Source organism: Macrobrachium nipponense, chromosome 26 (assembly GCF_015104395.2).
Source record: "Macrobrachium nipponense isolate FS-2020 chromosome 26, ASM1510439v2, whole genome shotgun sequence".
NCBI classification, from domain to species: domain Eukaryota; kingdom Metazoa; phylum Arthropoda; class Malacostraca; order Decapoda; family Palaemonidae; genus Macrobrachium; species Macrobrachium nipponense.
In genome coordinates this window covers 38,049,957-38,077,101 of record NC_087215.1, presented here as the reverse complement: position 1 = coordinate 38,077,101, position 27,145 = coordinate 38,049,957, and the positions used below count along the sequence as shown (strand labels likewise).

General features: G+C 40.1%; 1 protein-coding gene across 11 annotated transcripts in view; it reads right to left on the bottom strand.

Annotated features, from left to right (window-relative positions):
* LOC135200190 (TOX high mobility group box family member 2-like) overlaps positions 1-27,145 on the bottom strand; it is a 1,058,689-nt gene that overhangs the window by 95,129 nt on the left and 936,415 nt on the right. For 2 of the 11 annotated variants that reach the window (XM_064228572.1, XM_064228576.1), the window contains exon 1: positions 9,288-9,335. The exons of the other annotated variants lie outside the window; for them this stretch is intronic. In XM_064228572.1, coding sequence (XP_064084642.1) covers positions 9,288-9,323 — 36 coding nt within the window. In that variant the 5' untranslated portion in view covers positions 9,324-9,335. Of the gene's footprint in view, positions 1-9,287; positions 9,336-27,145 lie in introns of those variants that run through there. 11 annotated transcript variants of the gene reach the window in all.

Below are 27,145 nucleotides of genomic sequence, written 5' to 3'. Positions count from 1 at the left end.
GTGTAATGATGAGAACAGGCCAATGTTTACTATTAGGAAAATCACGTGGAAAGAGCGACAAGTGGTGACTGGAAAGTGTTTGGGGGAGGGAAGGAAAGGGTGACCGAGAAAGGGATCGTTACATGGAAGGAGGAGGTGTTGGAACAGGAGGGTGTAAGCGTTCAGAAACCATGAGTGTGTATACGTTCGACGGAAGTGTGTGGGGCTCATTATGTGTAAGAGTGTCGACGCGCTACTCACGGTCTCCCTGGAAAGTACGTGAAGAGGGAGCTCTGAAATGCAAGTTTTCTGCACGGGGGTTCATCCATGATTCAGCACTTGAAAGGATGAATATAGCAGTGATTGGAGTTTTTGTTATTCTCTGAACCTCAACTCCGATGCTAAAGATGCTATAAAAAATTGAGCTATACGACACTCTGACAAGTACCTAATCAAACATTACTTACTAACTATGTGCACTTATTATGCCTCTAAAAAGTATTGTAGCAATCACAAATGTTACTGACTACCTTATTATGAAAGTGTGGAAGTAACAGATGAAATAACAGATGAAACCAAACAATTGTGGTACTGTATATGTTAATACTGAAGTGGATATCCAGGAGACAAATTAGTAAAGAATTACACACAGAATTTATAAGATGATGCAAAGTGCACTCGATGAGCCATCACATGTGGCACTGAAAAAACACAAAAGGCACTGGAAATAAAAGTCAAGAGAATAGAAGGTGCATGAAAAATGTGCAAACTAGAGTTCTCCGTATACTGTCAGTAAGTAAAAAGGTATTGTACAAAGCATGACGAAGATGGTATCAAGAGATAAGTGCATTTCCAGATAAAACAGTACTGATGTTGCGACTGTAAACAAAGAAGGCTTTTATGGTTTCAGTATTGATGGTTTGTATTATGAATATCTTTAATGAGTCTTCATAACAAAACGAAATTAACCAACAGAAGTTATCTTTTGATTTTTATACCCATAGTGAACGATTTTCTATGTCTTATGTGACGTATCTATACAAAACTACAGGCAGCAAAAGCACTTGCAATATGTCGATAACTGAAGAAAAAGCACAACCAGTTGTCGCAACGCGTGCGCGCGCGAGAGAGAGAGAGAGAGAGAGAGAGAGAGAGTCGTAATATCCATAGTCAACTGCCCAGCCTAAAAGAAAAAAGAAAAAAAAATTGCACCTATCAAAGGCTGGCGATGAGTAACGAGTTCTGACCAGGAACAAGAAAAATTGTTGCTTCTGCAGACTTATACTTGTGTTATTGGCTTCGCTGAGTTATGTTCTTGCCGAGAAGGGGAAGGAGAGAAGGGGGAAAAAAAGAAAAAATTACAATAACCTGCTGAAAAAAAAAAAACTAAAGCAAAAAAATGTATGGCTGAATCAAAGACTATCACCAATAATAATAATAATTAATAATAATAATAATAATAATAATAATAATAATAATAATAATCAACAACGAACATATTTCGAACAGAAAGTCATACAATTCACGAAAAGATCTACATTACTTATAATAAGAATTTTTATGACTTCCAACATCAGAATCTTTCAATTCCGACAAACGGTCTACTAAGAGCAGGCTATTCTAAAATCGAGAGTCACACAACCATAAAATGATGCAACTTTTAAGACACAGAGGATCATACAAACAGCTGTCAAGAAATCAAGATAACGCATAACCAGTCGACAACCTTGAATTCTATAAAATCCAGATATATTCAATTTTCCACAATAAAACACAAACACTATTCGTCAATTTTTTTATCACATCTCTTCTATTGGCTTCCCGAAATAATCAAAATAATTTAAAAAACGACAAAAACCGAGAAGAGCAGCAGGTTTAGCAGAGGGAGCAGGGAATATTTAGAACGTGGTGGAGCTGGAGAACAGATTTCCTCCATCAAACCCAGGAAACGCCGATATGAAGCAAATGCAACAATGGATGGGAGAGGATGCAGAGTATTCGGGTTATAGGGAGTATTTTTGGAGTCTAACACCACTTGCCGAAAACGGTCGGTATCCGAGGATTTCCCGTTATATTTATTATTACTATTATTATTGTTATTATTATTACTGATCTAAAGTTTTTGATGTGCGGGAGAAAATACGATATATCATGCGATGAGAGTTTCATTGCTCTTGCTTTAACTTACATGTTCATAACATTTAATCGTTTCCCCTAGCATGAGATGCATTAGAAAAAAAATAATACAATACAACAGTCACTGCTATATCAATACTTTAAATGCTGAATCGTGGATTATATGTATATATATATATATATATATATATATATATAAATAAATATATATATATATATTTATAATATTATATATATATATATATATATTTATATATATACATATATGTATGTATGTATGTAAGTATGTATGTATGTATGTATGTATGTATGTATGTTTATCCATTTAGGGGAAGGAAAAGGCACCATTGTTACACGAGTTTATTATGCCGACGAGATATATTTAGTGTTGGGACCGTCTTATTTATAATAACAGATTCAAGTATACTTAGGTCGTTTTCGTTTAGGGTTCGTCCTATAAAAGAAAGATCTTTATAATTAATATAAATTTTACACAATTTTTCATGACTCCTTCCATTCGAGTGCTGAGGATTAGTCAGTTTACTTCTGGTGTTTAGGTATGACCTGTTTTTAATTTGTCTTAGAATTTTTTTACATATCGATGTTTTAATGTGACTTTGTAAGGTGGTTTTTTTCAATGATTGCAGCCTTGAAAATACAATGAAAGCAATTGTAGTCAAAAGTCGGCATAATAAACTAATTAACAATAGGGTCTTTTCCCTTCTTCGAAATTATATATATATATATATATATATATATATATATATATATATATATATATATATATATACATATATATATTGATAAGCGAATACCACAAGAAAATGACAGGCAGAATATACATAAACAAGGTACTGATCTTCTATCTGTCATTTTCCTGTGGTATTCGCTTATATAATGAAGTCATGGGCACACACATATATCATACACACACACACATATATATATATATAATACTCATGAATATAAAGCCATACATATCAATTAATATAAAATGTATTATACCTAAGGAGTAACTGACACAAAGGGAGCTACAATCTATACATCTCCCTATATACATACATATATAGACTTATAATATACATGCATATATTCAAGCATACTCTCATTAGCTTCAGTTAAGAGCCCAGCAGTCGACTAGTAAGCAGGTACTTGAAACTATGTAAGTTAACAAAGGAACGCCGGTGGTCCAAAGTTCGATTCTCGGCTCGGCCAACGCGGATCAGAGGAATTAGTTTCTGGTGATAGAAATTTATTTCTCGATATAATGTGGTTCGGATCCCACAATAAGCTGTAGGTCCCTTTGCTAGGTATCCAATTGGCTCCTAGTTACGTAAAAATATCTAATCCTTCGGGTCAGCCCTAGGAGAGCTGCTAATCAGCTCAGTGGTCTGGTAAAACTAAGATATACTTAACAAAGGAACGACACATATGACTTAACGAACATAGAACGTTTTCTAATCGATAAGGAACTGAACGCAAATCCTCTCGCTTTAAGGGAGAAATTGTTATCTCAGTTAAACGAGGCAAAATCGGACTGTATGTCCTAACGATGCGAAATCCTGTTTCAAGCAACTAAGACTTCGAAGGAGCGACGCACAACTACACTGGACGACGTTGGAACTATGTAAACCTGTTCACTCAAAAGTAAAGCAACGAAGAAAAAAGGAGGAAAAACGGGAATCTAAAGAGCCTAGAGGCTGTTATAAAATATTTTATATAGGCCTTAAACTCGAAGGAGAAAAGCCAAGCAATAACATTATGGGCGGGGCTGAGAGTAATATACGAGCCTATATGAAGCCATAAACTCCATCGTACTGATACAATATTTTTTCCCCAGACCCTCTTTTCGCCGCCATTACTTCTCTTTTTCTTCGCATGGCAGAGAGAGAGAGAGAGAGAGAGAGAGAGAGAGAGAGAGAGAGAGAGAGAGAGAAATGTCCCTCATTAATGTATGAAAAAAAAACGGAGGTCGTGCTAAAATACTACAAAAAGTGTGAATTATGTTAATGACGGTTTCATGAATAAAACGCTGCTATTGAAAATTAAAAAATTCAAATCCATAATACAAGAGTATGAATACGAGTTTACGCGCATCCACTACACTTCTCATGATATATAACATCCGATGCCGTTACACCCCCTTATCCTTCTGGCTAACCCCCCTTCCCCAAACCCTGCAAACCTCCCCCACCGACATTCCTGCGAGCCCCCATCCTTATGCAGCCAATATTCAGCGACAAATAAAAAAGGATGCCAGAATAAGTTCAAGGGCATTAAAAGGATATTGCTTTTAGGTTCTTTACAGCCCTATCGCCCATTTTCCCCCCTACTTGACACCCCCCCCCCCCACCCCCCCCAACAACCCCTAAAATCTTAGGGGGTGATGGGCTATTAAAACGACTCAAATGCCGAATTAAAGGGTGGCCGATTTTCATCAACGTGGCTTTTCATGATTTTTTGATGTGTGAGGGACGACCCCTGTGTTTTCACAGACGCTGAATTTCTGAGCTGCGTCTGCTGAGAACAAATAATTTTTATGGCATATTTTACGCGTACTCGGTAATCACATGATACATACAAAGAGTGGAATACAGCAATGAACTTGTAATCTTTTCCTGTATCTTGCGCATCCCAAACTTCAAAACTGGTGACCTTAATTATGATACTGAAAAAAGAATCCAATATAGGAACTACATTCGCGAGCAAATACAAAAAATGATATCAGTATACTTTTCTAAGAGAGAGAGAGAGAGAGAGAGAGAGAGAGAGAGAGAGAGAGAGAGAGAGAGAGAGAGAGAGAGAGATTCCTTCTTTTCGCTTCCCTTTCACCTAAACCCCTCCGACTGAATTCAAGACTTCTATCAAAATGCTACAGACGAAGGGAATGGTTTCTTTTGTAACTCATCTCCAAAAGATCATTTCCAGTTTAACGAAGTAGCTGATATTCTGGCGTCGCGGATTAGGAGGAACATCAAATATCGTAATAAATACAGACAGAATGGACGATTTTCTTATACTCAGCCACAGGAACAAACATTTTGGTTAGTGGCATCATGAATATAAGTCGGGACGTGGTTCCAACCATGGACGATCGAACACCGTTCATGAACAGAATATCCTGAAATCAGCTCCTCTCTCTCGTTACAGCTGAGCACCTAACTTAGCGTGGAAGAACAGTATTCATTCTCGAATCAGAAGTTGAAAAAAAAAAGAAAAAGAAAAAAAAAGAAAAAGGCGCTGCGCACTGGTGTACTTGCTAAAGCCGTTGACGCCTTCGAATTCACGGATGCAATTCCTAAAAAGTAACTACGAACATAATCGAATAATACGATATTACATTCCCTCGCGAATGCCCCAACTCAAATGGAGTTTTCCACTTTAATTCCTTTAATTTTCGTTCACGTTCATATCTGACGGACCTTAAAGCAAAATACAATAGAATTTGCAAAATAATCTTTTCATCCTCCACTGCATTTTCTTCCCGGCAGATCCTTTCTCTCCTCCTCGTGTTGATGGAGGAATGAAATCCTTTATCAGTTTCTCTATTCGCTCTTTCTCTCGCCTCTCCCTCCGATGCAATGGCGACAACGGCGAACTGATTTCTGTGTCCTTCGCTAAACTTTCTTATTCACGACGCAAGACGGAAAAACAATCTACGGGAGATTTTAATAAACATTCCTTTCACCTACATACGACACTTTTTCCAGGCATCCAGGTCACTCCCCTCTTGCGCCTGGCAGCGTTTCCTGCACCCAAAGAAAGGCTTAAATGAAGAGGAAAGGATTACCAAATCTAACCTCACCTCCGCCCCCGCCCCCGCCCACACCAACTCCCTCCAACGTCTCCCACCAACAACCTTTCTTCCACAACCTCAAACCCCTTCCGACACTTTCGTTTGAGAGTCTGATTACAACGTACATTTTGTTAATCACAATTTTCACCCCAATTTCCAAATCGAAAACTTTCTAAAATTTTGAACATGAATTGCAACATTCATTCCCCACAAAATGCTCAATGTGAGCTCACACATATTAAATACATACTACATACAAGATGAAGAATATAAAACAATCTGGAATGTTTTAGAAGCAAATTCGACTTTAAAAATAACACCTTGGGAACCAACGTGAATTTTCAATAACGACCAAAACATGATTTTTGGTGTCGATCTCCTGTTTCCCGGTGGGTTAAACCAGTTTTAAAAAATCAACAATGCATACTATACCATAACATGTCTGAGGATCAATTAAGGTTTCTGTGCTTATAACTTCAATACTAAGGGAGATTTCCTCCCTTCTTACTTTTCAAAAGCACCCTTTCATTTGTACCCTAACCGCACACAAGAAAAGCCTTCTATCAATGATTTCATTTTTCTAACTACACGCAGCGGACGATCTACCTACTATGTTCATGGCGGGTCCCCAACCGAAAAGAAAAGAAAAGATAATCATCCGAAAAGTCGAATAACTTTGAGAAGCAAGCCAGGCGCACACGATCAAGACATTAAGGATGCTAAAGACGAAATCATTGATGCGCAATGACCCATTAGCGTCACATAAACCCAGGTCTTTACAACCGACACTGGCTTGAACGTTAACATGAAATGCTCTTCTATTATCTTGTAAGACCATTATGGCTAAAGTTACTTCAAAAATAACTTCCATTTACACTAACTTCTTGACGTCTAATATGAAAAGGAATGAGCACTGAAGTTTGCTGACAGCTTCTCAGAACTTACACCTTAGGCCTAAAGATGAGGCCTAGAAAGAACGATTCGGAACACAAAGCCTACTATTCGTTCCCCCTCCCCCCTTATCCCACCCTCTCCACACACTTCTGAATTATGCATCCCGCAAACCACGAAGTATTTCAAGAATAAGTGTCAGTTATAAGACAGTTTTTGAAACGTAATCACAACATGAATGCTTCAAACTCTTAAACAGAAAATACCGACTAAAACCTTGGCTGCCGAAGGATCAGAAACGACTTCATATGTATGTATGTATGTGTTTTTATGTACATAATATATATATATATATATATATATATATATATATATATAATGTGTGTACATTTGTTTCTGTTTATATACACACATTGTACATTAACGTTCATGTATTCACTAAAAATCTTGGTTTTTGGCTTAAGAATATTGTACCTAATAATTTAGTACCGTTATCTATGTAGACTTATCATAAAAAATGCTTACGAAGGAATAAAGGGGGACAAGGCATTAAATTTGATTAAAAGTGCTCCAAAGCGACCATCTGAGCACGGGTGCATCACCAGAAAGATTTTCTTCCTCGAAAGTGCTCCATTTAGTGGCTTTTCCAGAAGAACACGGAGGCTGGAGCGCCTCTCGAGCAAACTCCTTTTCGAAGAACAATCCTTTCTCTCCTATCCCCCCCCACCCCCCATCCGGAAAGCTCTCCCTGTCCCTGTATCTCTTTCCTGACCAATTTCAGATCACCTGGCATCCTCCTTCCCCAGCCCCTCAGTCCCCAGGACCCCTTCAGAAGCATTTTCCTTACCCGAAGACTCAAAAATTCAACACTAATTCCCCAGATAGACACTCGAACAGAAACAGTAATTTTACTGCTTTCTGATAAAAAGGCGAACAATTAAGGACTTCATTACAGGACAATGGAGACCCAAACAAAAATACTCACAAGAACAATACAGTTTTTTCATAGCAGAGACAAAAGGCCCTGCAGACGGCAATGGGATTCTTTTTGTTGGACTTGAAAGGAATATGTACGGACGAGCCAGCACATTACAAAGCGGGAGGGTGGGAGGGAGGAGGGGAAGGGGAGGGGGACAGGGAGAGATAAAGGAGGGAGAAGACCAGGAGAGAGAGGGGAGACAGAAGAGGGAGAAGGAGATGAGGTAAAAGGGGAAAGGTAAGAAATGGGAGAAGAGACAGAAAGTGGGGGATGTAAAGAGAAAGGAGGTAAAACAGGTTGGAAAGGTACAGGAAAGGAGCAGAGGAAGGAGGGGTATACTGCAGTAAAAGTAAATGAGTGTGTTTTTATTTATTTATTATTTTTTTGTCGTGATTGGTGGGGAAGAGGCTCTGGAACGGGCTGAAGGAACAGTTTTCCTTTTTTCTCTAAGCGCAGTTCTAAGGGTGCATTCTGTTTCCTTTCTTTATAATATCTTTAATAATAAAGAGAAGGGGATTCAGTATGTGATTCTGTCAACGCAATTCCGAAAACAATGTTACTTTTATTTTCAACCCAAAATAGTGTTGGAGCGGAAGCTTTCAGCGGAGCAATAACCCAATTCTTAATACTTCTCTTATTTTTACATCACCGAAATTAATATACCGTACTTATTGACAAAGGCGACCGACCCTCTAATTAGCAGCCTGAATAATAGACTTTCGTTCCATTCTACTGAACCTAAACAAATATGAATAAAATGGTAGCTTACGAAAATTAGAATAACGTCGAGGACAGTAAAGTACTTTACAACTCAAGATAATACAAGTGCAAGAAGGCAAGGTTCAAGTTCTTCACAAGGTCCATTCATGAACACGTACTGAAATCGATGAATACAACTCAAGCTGAAATCACGTTCAACATGGGACTCATTAGGAGTAGCTGCAGCCCAACAGAACGGCCTCGTCACTGCAGAAAACGAAGGGGTTTAAAATATGATGCCGAAATAAAGGCGAAACAACAAATACATTTACAACACTGGAGATATGAATGGATGAATTACAAAACGGGAGGGGTGTGGGGCGCGCGCTTGATTAACATTAATAATCTAATATAAATACTTCATTATCCGTATCATGAGAATAGTTTAACTTAACAATGGACCTCCAATACGATTTGAATTAGACTAACTTTGTGTCAATCCAAGGAGAGGAGCGAATTCAAAAGATACAATGAGGTTGAGGTTTTATGAGTACGCATAGCTATAGATATTAATCTTGGAAGGGCTTCAGAGCTGACCGGAGATAAAGGACATTTCAAATAGAAGGTACAAAGAGGGTAAAATGAAAGACCTCCGAAGGTCAATTAATATTAATAAGAATCAAGTTGAAAACTTCTCTCGTTTCCACCCATCTAGTCACTTACACTAACAGTCCCGAGAAATACAACGGAACTCGATATAGTAGTTTTACACAGTAGAATGTAAAATTAATTTTAAGAGTAACGTACGTCTAGGCGATGAGACGATGCTGGACACTGGGTCATTCATTCACGTACCTGAAATGAAATGAGGAAACTGTCAGCGGTTTTTTGAATGTCACAGGAAACATAAACAATGACAACAAGAGGAAAATGAAATCTTAGAAAAGAAAACATGACATTCAGTGGCTTTACAAAACATCATTTTTCAGAAAGAACTAAGTCTGTAAAAAAGCAAGCATAAGAATCCTACTTCAATCAGACCAAATTCAAATTATTAAATTCAGAAAACATTTGCAGCACACTCTGGCATAATACAGAAATAGTTTACAGGCGCAACATGAAATATCATCGAACTAAACTAAACATAAATAGGAGAGAGAGTTTACCAAAAGAATGACACCTTGTGTGTTGCTGAAGGTTAGGTAAAACAAATTTCCTATTTCTTAATCTAATCTCACGTATTCTGCAGCGCTTTCATCAAGAGTCAGGTAATCCATTACCAAGAAAGCAAGATAAGGTTATAAGCCACACACGAAATGAGTACTTTTTCATACCCTTAAAAAAATATAAAAAGCTGCCTTGAAATGGTGGAGGCTTTAGGACCAAAACGACTCACTGCGTTAGGCGTATTCACACGGGGCTAAGAAATATGCAAAACTTTAAGTGCTGGAAATCTAGCATCATATACCAAACAATGAAAAGAATGATTTCATACTGGAAAAATGATTGAAGTAGTTCACGACAAGCAACATCTATCAACACTACAGGGAGGCGGCCATATATTCATCATCACCGGAAACTTTCCATAGCATCTATTCGTCGACACCCCTTCCCCACCCCCTCCTATCTACCAGATATCATCACCCTTCACTCCCAACCACACACCTCTCCCAGTCCACCAGCCCTCGCCCCACTACCCCACCCAGCCTGACACCCAACCACACACAATTTAGGCGCCGCCAACCCAAATTTCTTCCCGAAGGAAGGAATTTTATAACGAGAAAAAAGCTTAAAGTGGAAGCCCAGTGGACCGGTGAATGGGAATTTGTAATTGAATAGGCACAAAAATGGAAACATGTCTCCTGGAAGACGAGGTTTCCGGATGACTCTCCTGTATAATGGGGCACCGCCCCTTTTACCCATCCCAATACCACCCCCGCCCAACTAACCATGACGCACCACCCATGCCACCTCTACCATTACTATTACTACTACGACTTCGACAACAGCCGCTCTTGTTAATTTGACGAACCCAGAAACAATGGCGGATGGAGATAAATCGGGAAAAATACCTACTCATTTCTCTAAAACGTGTCAATAAAAATAGCCCATCTCACAAAATACTTACATACATGCATACACATACAAATATATAAATATATACTCAAAAATACTTATGTACTTACTGATTTCTGTAAGCATTAACCTTAAAAAATTTAACTCTAAAATTGGAAACGAGAGGAGAGAGAGAGAGAGAGAGAGAGAGAGAGAGAGAGAGAGAGAGAGAGAGAGAGAGCCCTTGGAATATCTGAAAGTAGTTAATAAACATGGTTAAAAAGAACTTGAAGTAGTTTCAGGTTCCATTATAATATCTCGAGCAAAAGTAATTGGCAACGAAACAAGAATACTGAAAATGATTGAAAGGTGCGCGAACTTCAAGAATGTGAAATTATAATTCACACACACACATACACACAGTCACACACATTATACGTATAAGTATAATACATCTTTGCATGCACAATAAGGATAGACTGTTGTCTCAAAACACAGTCTGCAAGTTACATGGAGATAACATGGAAACAGTTGTTTTGGACACGAGGAGACACCCTAAAAAAAATCATACATGTTGAATCAATTTCCCTAAATTATTCCGAGAGAGAGAGAGAGAGAGAGAGAGAGAGAGAGAGAGAGAGAGAGAGAGAGAGAGAGAGAGAGAGAGAATTGTTCGTCACTCCTCGTAGTTATTGCAAGACAAACTTACAAACAGTATGCTTTTCATGCCAATTTGGCCGTTCATTTCATTATAAGCCAATCCACGGCGGAACATGATTACGTAACACGGAGGGGCTAGTGGTCATCACTCCTTACCACAAGAGCTCTTCTACAGGAGAGAAGACCAGCTAAGCAAAAAGCAAGGTTACTGTACTGACCTCGCACAACACAAACAAACGCAACAGACACAGCCAAAAGAAAACCGTGAAAAGAAGCATTGTAGAAAAATGTTATAAGATAAACTGTCTAGATTAAAAAATCTGATATAATGAAAACCGGGTTGTTTGCAGACAAGAACAAAACCGACAGACAGCAAGGACACAAAATCGAAAAAGAGGGAAGAAGTTATTTCTTACGAAGCAATCTGGAGATAACATCAAATAACGAGTTTTGCATCACATTAATTCCGCCCTCCGAAGGAAAGGTAAAAGATAAGAGGCCAAAGCACGTGATAGCGTGGCAGCTCCACAACATTCTGTCCAACACCATTTAACAGACCGATATCCAACGTCCAAAGGAAAACTATTTCACACTGCAATGAAGTTCACAAAATTGAGGTTGAACAAAACTACAACACAAGCAGAAACAGAAACCTGAAGCAATTATATATGAGTCAATCCAAGCAAAATAACCAACAGACAAAAGTATTGCTGAGGCATAAACAAAAGCAATCAAAAAGCGTGGAGTGGGACCATAGCAAAGCATGCTAGTGCAAACTGAACAAGCACCTTAAACAAAAACAAAGGCTGCTCCCGGGGACGAAAATAACAAAGTACCCGAAAGAAATGTCGGGAGGAGATGCGAAAGGAGTACGCGGAGGAGGAGAAAGGGGGAGGGAGGGAGGGAGGGAGGAAAGGAGTAGAGTAGCAGTTAACTAATTGTCAACACGCTCATTAACGCTCAGCTAATTAATAGTCAAGAAGGGACGTTGGAAGACTGCCGGGGTCGAGAAACCTGCGAGGGGAAACTGAGATAAGAATGTAGTAGAAACATTGCCAAGACGCAGTCGAGGTGGAAAATTTGCGGTTAATTGGTTAATGAAGAGGTGAGGTGGGGAAGAGGCGGACTGGGAAGGGGAGGCCCTTTGATATGGAGGAGTAATTCACAGGTTCACTTACTCTGGGCAATTCCTCTAAGCATGCCTAAATAATAATAATAATAATAAAAAAAGTTGTGACCTAATAATAAGAGGTTCCCGGACAGAACATAAAGTAAAAATCTGGAGTGTCTTAAAGACTCAAAATATTTTATCCAATGCATTTAAAAACTAGCAACGTAATTTGCTAGTCACGGAAGATTAAGATTTTTTTTTAAAACACTCCGCGGTTCAGGTTACGGTGCATCGGGAAGGAATCGAGGTCCGAGGATATATATATTATATAATAGGATATATATATATATATATATATATATATATATATATACACAAAATGAGAGAGAGAGAGAGATGACCTTCACTTAACCATCTGAAAGTACACTAACTAACCGCTGGCAATTAGCTGGGTCTCAAGCTCTTCCATGTATCTGAATGCTCATCGTAAAGGTGCCGTTCTCAATGTAAATCTGCCTAATAAACCCCCTTGGCCTAATAAACCAACAAAGGGAAGGGGGTGGGTACCGAATGCTAAACAGCACGGAAGGGGAGGCTAGTGAACATATCCACACAACAGCTGACACTGCACGGCCCTCAAGCTTTGCCGTGCATGTGACGTGCGAATTCCTTGAATCAAGAAAGTTGCCATAAGCAGCAGCAAAAGGTCCTATGGAAGGGATCACGTACGTACGTACGTACGTTCTCTCTCTCTCTCTCTCTCTCTCTCTCTCTCTCTCTCTCTCTCTCATATATATATGTGTGTGTATTTATATTATATATAAGAATTTTTAACACATCACCGTTACATTTTATATAACAACATTAACATTAAGCTTCAAACATCGTATAATATCCATTTCTCGCTACTTCGGGAATACCATTGAAGGGGAATTTTAAGTTATAAATGGTTTGGTACCTAAGTGACTGGAACATTCGACAGTACAACCAAACACTTCCAGTCGACGTTCAAAACCACTATTAAGAGCATCTAATGCAGTTCCCCCTAAAATATTCACCTCAATTTCCACGGAACTGTGTAAAAAGTCTAAACCTATTTTTTTAAGTTATATTGACTCCAATTGTATCCTAGGGACTTTTCGCACAGATGTCTTGCGCGCATCAATTTTTCTAATTGCTACCGCTGACTATATCAAGCTTCACATCCTTTATTAAGTCTTCTGTCGAACTGAAGATGCTGATTTCTAGTCTTTTTACAGTCACATCCGCTTTGGTCTCCTACTGTGCAATTCTGAAGGTATATGCAAAATCGATTATTCATTAACATTTCGAGTGTTCGAAAGAACTAGTCCTTCAATATACAGCATAAGATAAATACATACTTACAGACTACACAGGGAAGTAGCGATCATTCGAAAAGCCCCTTTCAATCGACATGCCGCATAAAAATCAAAAGGAAATTCTGAGACATCCGAAAGACGCGACGTGAAGTTTTCAAAAGTGCAGCAATCATGAGAGGTTTTCATGAGAGGTGATTTCCAGCAGAACAAAATGCGCCGGGCGAGGGGCCTCTTAGAAAGCCGAGAAAGTGACTCGAAGCGAAGTCATCACTCTTAAGCTGATAGCTATGACATTTTCATGTAGATAACGAAGACATTTCACTTTCCAAACGGAACTATCTCGGCCTCATTCGCTCTCGGCTTGCATCAACAATAAATCAGACTGTTACAATTTACGAAGACAGGAGACGTTCAACCGACAGAGCCCAACACGAATGCACACTGAAATATTCAGAGAATACCTCCAATTATCTCAAAGGTAAGAGAGCCAAAACAACAATATATAAATACGAAATCGAGATAAATGACGCTCCACTCACTCTTTACGACGTTGCACAGACAGAGGAGATTTTCAATCAAAAAGTGAAATGGTAATTTGGAATTATTTCGAGGCAATAAATAAATGCCTTCTTCCTCACTCCATGGTATGTTTGACCCGGGTCACGTTTTTAAGCTTTGCGGAGAAGACTTAAGTACCTCTTATGCAAATGAGAGAGAGAGAGAGAGAGAGAGAGAGAGAGAGAGAGAGAGAGAGAGAGAGAGAGAGAGACTTCACCCTTCTAAGCCTCAAGACAATACTCGCTCATTCCTACAGCTTTAACTCACCGTGTTTATAAAATGGCCCAATAACACTCAATATGATGAAAGTGACCAATATCGCGGATGATGAAGTATGCAATAAAATCTCCAAGAATATAGTAATAATTAGTTAAATTTACCTTAATCTCAATGAAAAGCTGTCTTTCACATTTGTTTAGAATTATCATACAAAACCTGGAATCTCCTGTTATGTCAATTTATTATTTTTTTTTCTTTTTAACGAGTAAATAAACATATGACTTCAAATTTCAAAATGACAAACACGTAATGTAAACACAAATCATAGTATAAAAGTATATTAAAACGCACAAGAAATTCCTTGACCATTAGAGAAAAAGCCTATCAAGCAAAAGAAAAGCAGCGAGGGAAGAAAAGAGTAAAAGAGAAAGCTAATTGACAATAGAGTAAAGCGACCCTTACCGAGACTCGAGCCTTATTGGCAAGCAGCTATCTCGTCATTCATAAACACTGCAACAACATCAACATCATCATGAACGACAACAACACCACCATCTCCATGATGCCTTTTACTCTCGACGACCCTCCCCACCCCCCCACCCCCCCCCCCACCATCACCCCTGACCCTGTCGAATTCCCGGGAATTCCCTCTTCCCCTCTTCGTCGTCTTGTCCCACTCATTACACTATCATGTCTCCCAAGCCAACCTCCTCCTTTCCTCCTACACAAAATATCAACACCATCCTCTCCCCTCTCCCCCCCAACTCCAATCCCCTCTCTCCCTTTCTCTAACCTTCCTCTCATATCCATTTCCCTATCCCGCCCCATCTTCCCTCCCCTCATTCATATACATACACACACACACACACACACACAGTCAGTGAGAAACTTCCCTTAAAAAATCGCCAGGTCCCGCCCCAAAACAATTCAGTAACGTTGCCGCCTTTTTCCCCTCGTTAAACGTTTTACTCCCTACCCTCCCAGCCTCCGCCTCTGCCCTCTAATACCCCTCACCCTACTCCTCCCCCTCCTCTCTTCCTTCTCTTCTTCTTCTTCCACCTCCTCCTCCTCCTCCTCCCAGAGCCTTCAAAACTCCCCTAGCGCTAATCTTATGACAACTTACGTCTTAATTACTAATTAACTCAAGTGACTAATTAACAAGAACAGACGCCTAAAACCGGCAACAAGTGGTGTCGGGGAAGCCTCGATGGAATACTAAACCTTGAGGAATAAAGACAGAAGGGCGATTCTCTCTTGGCCTTAGCCAAGCCGTCTGGAGGGGATGGAATTGGGGAGGGGTGGGAGGGAGGGAGGCTTGAAGCAAACTGCACAGGAGTAAAGGTCTAATTAATTACTGGCATTAAGGCGACTTTACCTTACACAAACCGTGGGAAATCGCTTCTCCAAAGGAGACGCCAGAAGAGAATTTCAAGAGTTGCAATGTACTTCCTCCTCCTCCTCCTCCTCCTCCTCCAACACACATGGGGGGCGGGGGAGAGACATTAAAGAAGCTGTTTGAACGGGGACGTCTTAAGAGCCTTCAAAAAGAAAAATGGACCAGCGGCTAAACACCAACAACTCGGCGGAGAGCAAACAATACAAGGGACAGCAAGACGACAGGAGGTCAGCACGGGAGGCATTAGTGACTTCGAAGTCGTGAAAAATTACCCGCAAGGATTTTGTGTTAACCATCATAGTGCACAACTTTCAGGTTGGAATTTTTCCCAATAACTCAAATTACCAGCAATAACTAATAATAATCACGTCAGTTCAAAACTTTGCGTAACCAGAGTCAGGTCAATGCTGCCTAGCTAAATAAAGATTAGAGCGCGCTCGCTACACAATCAACTTTTACCAAACCTTGCAAATAAGCTGAGACGTTACTTGGAAAGGTAAGTATAGACTTGATATCATTTTTATTGAAATGCGCAAGTGTACACTCTGAAACTGAAATAAAAACAAAACCCTGAGTTTTAAGTTCTTGAGAGAGAGAGAGAGAGAGAGAGAGAGAGAGAGAGAGAGAGAGAGAGAGAGTACGATTAATGATTCTTAGTCTACCAATGAAGAGAAATGAAAAAAGGGTTCCAGTGTGTGTGTGTGTGTGTGTGTGTGTGTGTGTGTGTGTGCATAAAAAGCAACCGAACATATTTAAAAACGTCTAATCAAAGTAAGTTGTGCCTCTCTCCCCGATTCCCCGCTCCCCACCCACCAAATCTTCATTTTTTTAAGAGGCATTCAATATTTATGTCTTTTCAGAAGCAGGTTACCACAACACATAAATCTTCATTACATATTTGAATACTGCAAATATATTATATACTACCGAATGAGGAGCAGTCAAATTGCTCTTTTTTTTTTTTTTACTTACATTTACCTGGCTACGATATACTTTCACTTTTCTTGTCACTGGAAGGATGTACTTTATCATTTTTTTATTCATGTTTAGAAGTGGGTTCAGAGTACGTAAAAATGGGTAAAGTCATAAATTGCATATATCTAGGTGTAAGTAATTCCAGTATTTTATGTTGTACATACTTGACCTAATAAGAAGAATAAAAGGGATGTGCTAAAATGACATATTTGCTATTTGTTGGGACAAAAAAATAAAAAATAAAAAACACTTTCATGAGAAACGTTCTATCACGGCCTGTTTACCATATCAAACGCCCTTCCACTTTACTACGTTAGGCTATCAAAGGTACATCTTTTCATATTGCCATTTTTGTCTTGCCCCTCACATCCTCCTGTATAAATTTCATTACGGCCACATTTTGGTCCCAAATGTTTTCATATCTTCTGTAGACCCATTGAACTTGGACACAGCGCATCCTCTCATTAGAAGTATTAATTCACTTCAACACAATCTATATTATGTTGTTTGGAACTTTTCAAAGAACACACACACACACTATATATTATATATTATATATATATATATATATATATATATATATAGAGAGAGAGAGAGAGAGAGAGAGAGAGAGAGAGAGAGAGAAGAGAGAGAGAATGTATGAAAAATCTTACTAGGTATATAACTATTATTAGCCCCAATGACAATAATTTTTCGAAAGATATTAAGACGTCAAACTGGTCGCACTATACATTATATATATCCCATATATATATATATATATATATATATATATATATATTAAAAACTTCAGCATCAATTGACTTTTGCCATCAATCAATGCGAAAGAACATCAGCACCATCATCATCATCATCATCATTAGCTAATCCAGGGCAAGTTGCTGCTGCTGATGCCCCTACAGAAGCAGCCTTTAATCAACACTCAAGTCGAGCGGAAAGTGGAAAGACCAAATATTTGCTCCAATACTTTAACTAATGGCTACGCCGGGATTCTGAGATCAGCCTCCAGGTGACAAATCCGCCCTCAACTTCCAGGGACCTGGCTCTGGGGGATTGCGGGAACGGGGGTGAGGGGGGGGGGGGGGGTGGGAAGGGGGGGGTGTCGAGAGGTGGGAGGAAGAGACGGGTAAAATGCAGATGGATAACAAGATAAAGACGACGACTTTGGGCGTTTTGCAGTGAAAAAAATATCTGTTTTGTAGAGGAGAGTGAGTTTTTATTTTTTTCCTACTTTACGCGGTTTTCAACGAGCATGTCCCTTCAGAAAAAAGTATATTGGTAGGCCATATCATACGTAATAATTGATAGCACGCTCTTCTTGCTTCTTCACTTTTAATGTTGTCGTAAGGTCACCGCAATGTGATTTGTCTAACTACTATATTCATTCGCTTTACTAACGTGGAATTTTGTCATTTTGTACTCTCCTTTCATTTAGCTCCATTACAAACCCCCTTTTATTCATACTTACTTATAGTAATGCGACGCTGTCATAACCGAAGAAGAGCCAGCCGTCGACAGACTTTTGAATTGATAAGGTTTGAAAAGCTGAGCGATGACATCTCACACTCTTCAGAGCAAAAATGTTTAAATACGTTATTCTGAAAAGCGGGAAATGAGCTGCAAACCGCTGTGCAATAAACGTCCTCACACGCAGCGCACTGAGAACGAAAAACGTTTTAGGAACCTCATATAGGGAAACTACACCAACACAATTTTTACTAAATCTATGAAAGATCATGGTTGCATTGTGATAAATATGAGAAATGGATGACAAGTTTCACCACCACACCATCCACAAGCTGGATCTTCAGGGGGCTCAGGGCTCTAACTAAGCCCTCCCAGGGCAGCAACATAACACGGATAGGGGACATAGTAGACTCAGTTTCATTGTAGATCTGAAGACGATCACTGCCAAATTCAACGAACACACAAACAAACACAGTGACTTCATATAAAAATATTGGGGAATGATCTCCGGTTTATAACATCCAATAGCCATCACTAGCTCATAACACTGCCATGTATATATGCAAAACTCTCCTAGGTTTGCAACTCCTCTTCCTAAAATACATAAGGCATTACGAACTATGAACTACGCATATACGAGTGGGAAAAAAAGCTTTGGCTAAAATACACGGGAAAGCTTTTTCAGTAAAAATACATGTGCGCGATTGGGTCCCCTCTGGTTTTATCAATTTACATATTATTCACAGTGAATGGAATCTCTAATTGAAAACAACATACACAATATCAAAGCCAAACGGGGCAAAGCACTGCCCGAAATGAAATACAAAAATGACCGAAAAAATGAACACCCATAAAATATGGATAGCGTAACATTGCAGGCAAATTCCATCATGAATTCTCGATATCACACACACGCGCATGCACACACACACACACACATATCTTGGCAAACGCCATTTATCTATGAAGAATACAACGAATAATACTTTGCTCCCTACAACTGTTATTCAATTTCTTGTACTGAAATATGTATAGAATATAGCTCAGCAATGAGTATATTAATATATTACACATTTACACTATTATACAATCCCTTGCACTGAAAAATTTATAGAATATAGTTAAGCAATGAGCATATATATATATATATATATATATATATATATATATATATATATATATATATAGATAGAGAAGAGAGAGAGAGAGAGAGAGAGAGAGAGAGAGAGAGAGAGAGAGAGGAAAGAACTCGCTCAAAAAGTTAGCCAGTTTTATCCATTTATCTATAAATAAAACAGAAGGGGAACTTCTAAACCAACTCTTATGCCTGAGCGACAACGCAGTAACTTACGGAAATAACGCAAACTGGCGCATTCCAATAACCATATTTATAGAGTATTTCTATAGAGCCTAAATGAATAATGAAATGTATAAAGAATACGTTAGCAGTACCCCACAGCAACCCCCTCCCCTGAGCCCCATACAAGAAGTTCCATCTCCCATTTCACATTTACATTGGCTGTACATTGTAATGTACGAAAAAGAAAGAAGGAAAGAAAGAAAAAAAATGCGTTCCACTTTCCAAAATGAGGAAAATAGAAGATAGAATCAACATAATTCCAGCTTTATTTGACGGCAGTTGCCAGTCCTCCTCCTCCTCCCCGGAGGAGGAGGAGGAGGAGGAGGGAGAGATACAAATGATTCCTTCGCAACCCACTTAAACCATCTTATTTCATCCGCTCTCTCTCTCTCTCTATTTCATTCTTTCTCCGGCGCTGCCGGAAGAGGAGAACAAGCTTAGAGCCGCGCATTTAACAGATGAATGTCAATCTGCATAATATACGTCTATGATAATAATAAAAGCATATAAGCACTAAGTAGCCGCTACAACTTCCAAAAGAGTAGAGGCAACATACATCGTCACAGAGAGAGAGAGAGAGAGAGAGAGAGAGAGAGAGAGAGAGAGAGAGAGAGAGAGACGGGGGGTGCGAGAGAACGAAAGACACTGCCGCTGTGCTCCAAGTCGCCATCACCCCATAGCGACGCGAATCATTCTGGGAAATCGCTCAGGATCTGTGAGAAAAATTTCCCGAGAAACTTGGCAGTCCTTCTAAGACGTCGAGACGGAATTTCCATATTGATAATGGATTTCGGTGCGGCTCGATAGCTTAGGAGACGTCAGTATGGAGAAAGAAATGAATTCTCGTAATTCTAGAAAATTCTAAATCTCTCTCTCTCTCTCTCTCTCTCTCTCTCTCGTATTATTCTAAGAAAATCTAATCCTCCCGTTCTCCTCTCCTCCCCTCCCTTCTCTCTCCCCCGTCCTCCTCTCCTCCTCCCTCTCCTCTCCTCTCTCTCTCTCTCTCTCATCTCTCTCTTGTAGCATAATTTACACACATATACACGTATATATATATATATATATATATATATATATATATATATATATATATATATATAAACATATACATACATACACAGTCTTCACAGTAGCCTTTATTATGAGCCCAAGATACAAGCGTCAAAACCTTCAATTCATAAGAGCAAAGCTCTTGAATGAGTATGGGAGGCTGTGTGTGTGTGTGTGTGTGTGTGTGTGACTTGACGGTATGGGAGGTGGGGGGAAAATTAGATGAAAGCAAGGAAGGAAGTGATATAAGCAAAAAGATAAATGGGGAGTGATCCTAAAACAGAAAAGTAACAAGTGAGTTTCATGGAAATAAATCAACAGCCACTGATTCATGAGAGAGAGAGAGAGAGAGAGAGAGAGAGAGAGAGAGAGAGAGAGAGAGAGAGAGAGAGAGAGACTTATGATCAACGTAAACATTCTCAAGTCAAAAGGCTAATGAAGGCCTTTTGCATTTTAAACAAACCACACAACACACACACACACGAAAAAAAGATGTTATCGGAGCAACGCGAATAAAAACCAGCAAAACACTGCCAAACATTTCCTACATTATAACAACAAATGAAAAAAAAAACCAGAACGCACTCTGGAATTTCAAAAAATTATTACACCCCCATGCACTATCGCTTGTAGATTGTTATAATAGTCCTGGTACAAACAGTCTGATTGCACACACCAAGGGCTAGAGAATATTCACACGTCCATTCTCTAAACCTTGATATGCCCAATGTGAACTTATCAAGAAGAAAAACATGTTAACATACATACAGACAACAGGTGCCGAGATATGTTTACATACTTCCAACTGGAATTTCAGAGTCCGAAGAGAAATGATGTCAGAGCCCTGTCTCAGGTCGGTTATGATGCAGTATAAAAGTACGCTTTTATCAGAGGACGAGAAGCATCTACGAATTACCTAGTCGGAACACGCAATGCAGAATCATTAAGTTACAACTACAGCTACATATGTTGTTGTTGTTGAAGATTAAGCTGGGCTTATGCCAGCATAGGCTCTTGCTCATAGAGCAGCCCGTAGAAGCTACATAATACTTCAACAATAAACTCTCCGAATAATCATAAGGTGAGTAAAAAAGAGAGATTACGTACACAAGACGAGAGAGAGAGAGAGAGAGAGAGAGAGAGAGAGAGAGAATTAATAAGTACACTTTAATACAGAAAACCTTAAAACGAAAACACAGGAACAAGTCGTCAGTGAAATCTTGGTTTCACAAACACGGCCGGAAAAACACCCACAGGAAATGCACGGAAGAACAACACAGGCGATGTTAAAAAAATCACCCAAGTAGTTAAATAAGGAAGCAAAAATGGATAAGGAAGAAAAAAAACTTACGTGATAAGTACGCTGATAAAGAACGAGAAGGATGAGAAGAGATAAAGGAGTTGATAAAGTAGTGAGAAATACCTTGGGAATCAACAGCTGTGATGTGGGAGGGTTTGTACGAGGTGGGGGTGGGGGTGGGGGAGACACACATATACTATTTCATGCTTTCATACAAAACGCTGCAGCAGATTACACTATAAAAATGTACAATTTAAAATCTACCTGATTTATACTTTTCCTCGAAAATCTTAAAAGATCGCCGCCACCTCCGTTGATTTCTAAATATTGGTGATTTTACAGCTTCCTTAAATGTTCTAGAAATTTTGCGCCGAAAAGATGATCTCATTGAACATTACCTTTCATCATTACCGAGTTACTTGTATTCCAAGACTGCCTCATTTATGGTTAGTGCAAAATACTGAAAGGCCCAAACTAATTTGATGCGCGAGCATTTTCATAATGGTTCGAGCACCTCCTGCCAAATGAGAATGAACCCTGAATAATTAATTCTTCAACAATAATAAAGCAACACCCATTATTGTTTACAGATGATTCATTCCGACCTGACTACAAAATGTGAGAACAAATCCAGACCATTCTCATTCGTCTCTCCACAGAAGACCTAGCAGTGCTTCCGAAACGAGTGACCAATGACTGAGCCATCAGAGGACAAATCAAGGAAATGCCTCTTGCCCTACTTGACTTAAACCCCCATATATACAGCTTCCATGAAGCAAGCGGTCAATTACAATCCCTGAACAAAGCCGTAAAGCTGGAAGTTATTTCGTTACTTTACGACCACTGCCACCTCAGCCGCAGGCAGAATCCAACACGCGTTCACGACAATGAACTGCAAAGGATTTGTCAGGAATAATATGGTACAAAAGCGATTCTGCCTTTAGGAAAATTAAAGAAGAACAACGCATAGCTACGATAACTAAAATAACAAAGTTAATTAACGCAGTTATAAAATAAATAATGCATACCCCACTCAGTCATCCTTCAGAAAACATACACGTGTGCACCAACACTGCACCTCAAAATATTCATTACGAGCAAACTTGGCAATACCTGAAGCAGACCGTGATCTTTAACGGGCAATCCACGAACCATCTAACGGTAGGATGATACAAACGAGGAGGAGTCTCATCTTGAAGAGAAAATGGTTCGGCAGAACGGAAACCACCGGGAATTTCATGAAATTCTGACTTGAATAAAACATAACACGCATTTCAATATTTAGTGTCTAAAAAAATGCTATCCAGCATCCAACATAGGGACCCATATTCACAAGCAGACTGCTATGATCAAAAGTAAATAAGGTAGGAGAACATCTTTCAACTTCCTTTACAAAGGGGAGAATTACTGTCAATTCGAAAAAGATGCCAAATAAGCGTTAGAATCTACATGCCGACGGGACGCACCGCGATGCTTGCTTGAGGCACAGGGAGTTTTCACATGTTACGGGGAAAGAGGGAGGAGGAGTCAAGAGGAGAAAGAGGGAGAGGGAGAGGGAGAGGGAGAGGGGGATATCGGCACGGCGAGTCATAAAATACATGGGGAAGGGGGAGGGGTAGGGAACAGATGGGGGGCAGCGCTCTTCATCTAACCATTACAAGGGGTTCATAGCTATAGTTACTGTTTGTTGTCGAATGGATTGAGGGGGGCAAGGATAAGGGTTATACATTGATGGGGGATTTACGTAGACAATGAAAGAGACCTGGTTGCGGAGTCCCGTGTGTGAGGTTAGCAACAACATCCATTTTTTTCCTTTCAGTGGCTAGAAAGACCAAAACAATTACAGTGTTTTCTGTTACCGAGGTAAAAGTGAAGACTGGAATTACACGAATGGAACTTCAGGCTGGGGAAAGGAAATTCTACGGGTTCGGTTGGTTTGGCGATGTAGGGAGGACACAGATCAATTGTAAATCCGCCGGAAGAAGTCTTGCAAGGGATTCTTATAATAGACAAAAACAAAATGTTGCTGCTATTCCGAAAACTCCTGCTGATCGTAAACGTTAATGAGAGCAGGAGATGAAGGTGATTTGTAAGATGAAATGGATATTGTGATTCTTAAAAAGAAGAAAAAAAAAGGATAGTTTTACGTTTGGATTTTTTCTGTCTTGTGTTTTCACTTGCCTTCTTCTCCCCTCGCTCTGAGAGTCAGGTGGGCGTGTGTAGGGTCAGAAGACAACCTTAGGATATAACCCCAAGAGGATGTCATGTTAACAAGGTATTGCAAGAGGTGACCCAAAACACGAATCACAGGAAGGGAGGAGGCGCTCGGGGAGGGTTCCCAAGCGTCAATAGTTACGTCGTTTTCGAAACGGAATGGAAGAGGAGGGAAAGCGATGGGCCTGGAGGAGGAAGAGGAAGGGGGTGGGGGTACAAGAAGAAGAAGAAGAAGAAGAAGAAGAGGCAGAGGGAATTCTGGCGGTAGTAGCGGGAACAAGAGGGAGGAGGAAGAAGGACCAAGGAGGGGGAGGGGAGGGGAGGGGAAGGGAGGAGAGTGGGAGGTTGAAAGAAGATGGGGTTGGCAGGGAGAAGGAGGGAGAGAGAAGGTTCTAGCGGTCGGAACGGCACTGTGGAATTCTGGTGACGGCGGGCGGCGGCGAGCGGTAGCGGCGGCGGCGGCGCTAGCGGCAGAAGCAGAGAAGCAGCAGCGGCAGCAGCAGCAGCAGCAGCAGCAGCAGCAGCAGAAGGGGAGGTGGAGGAGATCCCGGAGGGGGTGTCAGAGGCCCCGGGTCGGGAGTTAGAGTGAGTGGCGCTGGGATGCCCAACTCGCCGATCAATAACTTGTAACAACACTCAAGTTATGTCGGCCTCCCGCTACGCCACCCTTTATAGCCGCTACACACATTCCCTATGCTCCTTCCCCTGCCCCTGCCCCTGCCCTACCTCCACTTCCTTAGTCTCTTCTTCCTCATCCTATACACCCACACACTCCCAAACAGACAGACATAAAGCACACATACACTTGACACCACCATCAACTACAACCACCTGCTGAGGACCCCAAAGCTGACACTTATCCCCCTCAGGTGGTTAGTAATTCATTCATAAAACACTTACAGCCTTACTCTCTCTCTCTCTCTCTCTCTCTCTCTCTCTCTCTCTCTGAGAGTTCTTCACCTCTGGCCATTTCCTCTCTTCACAACCACGTGGATGGATGCGATAAACAACCACAAACAAAGCGCGATTGCACCTTGATTCTTAAAAGTCCTCCACTCTTTCCAATGCCACACTTCCTCCTCTCCACAGTTTGACTGTTTTCTTTTAATCGCCAGCCCTCGGCCAGGGAAAAAATGTGCAATCTTTTTCCCCTTAAATACTTCTCCCTTCTTCACTAAATACTGGGTTTTCACCGTCATCCACCCCACCCCTTGGAAATGTTTTTTCCTCTTCTTTTCTTTTCCTGTCCCGCCACAGAAACTTTCCTCGTACTCGATCCCCACTCCTCCTCCTCCTCCTACTCCACCTACTACTCCTTCCCCTCCTCCTCCTCCTCCTCTTTTTCCTCTTGCTGCTGCTCCTCGACGGTATCCGCCAATCCGTTATAAACCCACTTGTTTCCCTTAACATATGGACACTCGTACTCTCTCCCCTCCCATAAACCCCACCCCCAAAACACACACACATGAATGGAGGAGAGGAAAGCGATTAAACCTACAGGTGGCTCTTGACCGGCCCTCGAGGAGATGGACAGCACATGAACAGAAGTGGCTTGAGGAGAGAGAGAGAGAGAGAGAGAGAGAGAGAGAGAGAGAGAGAGAGCACCTCTTAAAACTATTCTCATAATTACTATGAATTAAAAGTCAATGAAAGAAACATTTCAGTCGACACGATGAAAACTTGCAAAGCGGTTTCGAGCGGACATTAGCATACATAGTATATGAGAAGAGATTGAAAGGAAAACAAACACACACACGCATACAATCATAGGATTTCCAGCGAGTATTGATTTCTTACTTCAACTGTGCTAACTGTTCTTCTCCTCCTCCTTCGTTCAGCCGACTTTACAAGTCCAAATAATCACAACTAAGCGCCGCATTTCATCCCACTGATTGGAAATAAATGACGAAATATGTTCTCTCTCTTTTCCCTCCTCATTCCTTCACCCGAAAATAAAATAAGCAGAGGAGAAAAAAAAAAAAAAAGACACACACACACACACACACACCAGAAACTTGTCCTCAATAATCCAAACATCTTCACTTTTTATTAAACTTCGTATTGCCTTCTCAAGTGAGAGTAAGTAAATTCGGGGACTCGATAGCCCCTTTCCCTCCCTTCGTCTTTCTCTACAAACATTCCTCTTTTTGACACACGTCTCTCTCTCTCTCTCTCTCTCTCGTCATATATATATAATATATATACTATATATATATATATATATATATATATATATATATATATATATATATATATATAAATTACGCTTTTGCGTATTGCTTTTTTCCTATTGTTAAGAAAAGAGAGAGAGAGAGAGAGAGAGAGAGAGAGAGAGAGAATGTTACAACAATAAACTTTGAACTACCTCCTGCCAACACCACCTCTACCATTAGATCACCACCAACATTTCCAACGGAATAAATTTGAAAGGTTGAAAGCGCGAGTTACAGTTTTCCCTCTCCTTCAATATTCTAGTTACGAAAACATCGCGTTTCTCGACAGCGCGCCATAATGTATTCCATCTACAAACAATAATAATGACGTATTGAGCCCGTCTTTCGTTGGGGATTATTTTAGCGACCAAGGGAGGAGAGGAGGGAGGAGGGAGGCGGGAGGGAGGAGGGAGGAGGGAGGGAGGGAGGGCTGAGGTGCAGCATCGCACCAACGGAGATGCTAATCTTTACCAGTGATCAATATTTTACAAACAAGCGCAATTGACATGAATAAAGTGAAAGACTTACGAATCGTTATTTTCTCTCCGGGAATTTTGGCCTCAGCTTTCTCTTAACATACAACTTCATGTTCCAGTCTCTTGTCTCACACACACACACACACACACGTACTATGGATGTATGTATGCATGTATGTATACACAAACATATATATATATATATATATATATATATATATATATATGTATGTATGTATGTATGTATGTATGTATGGGGTTTTCATCCTTT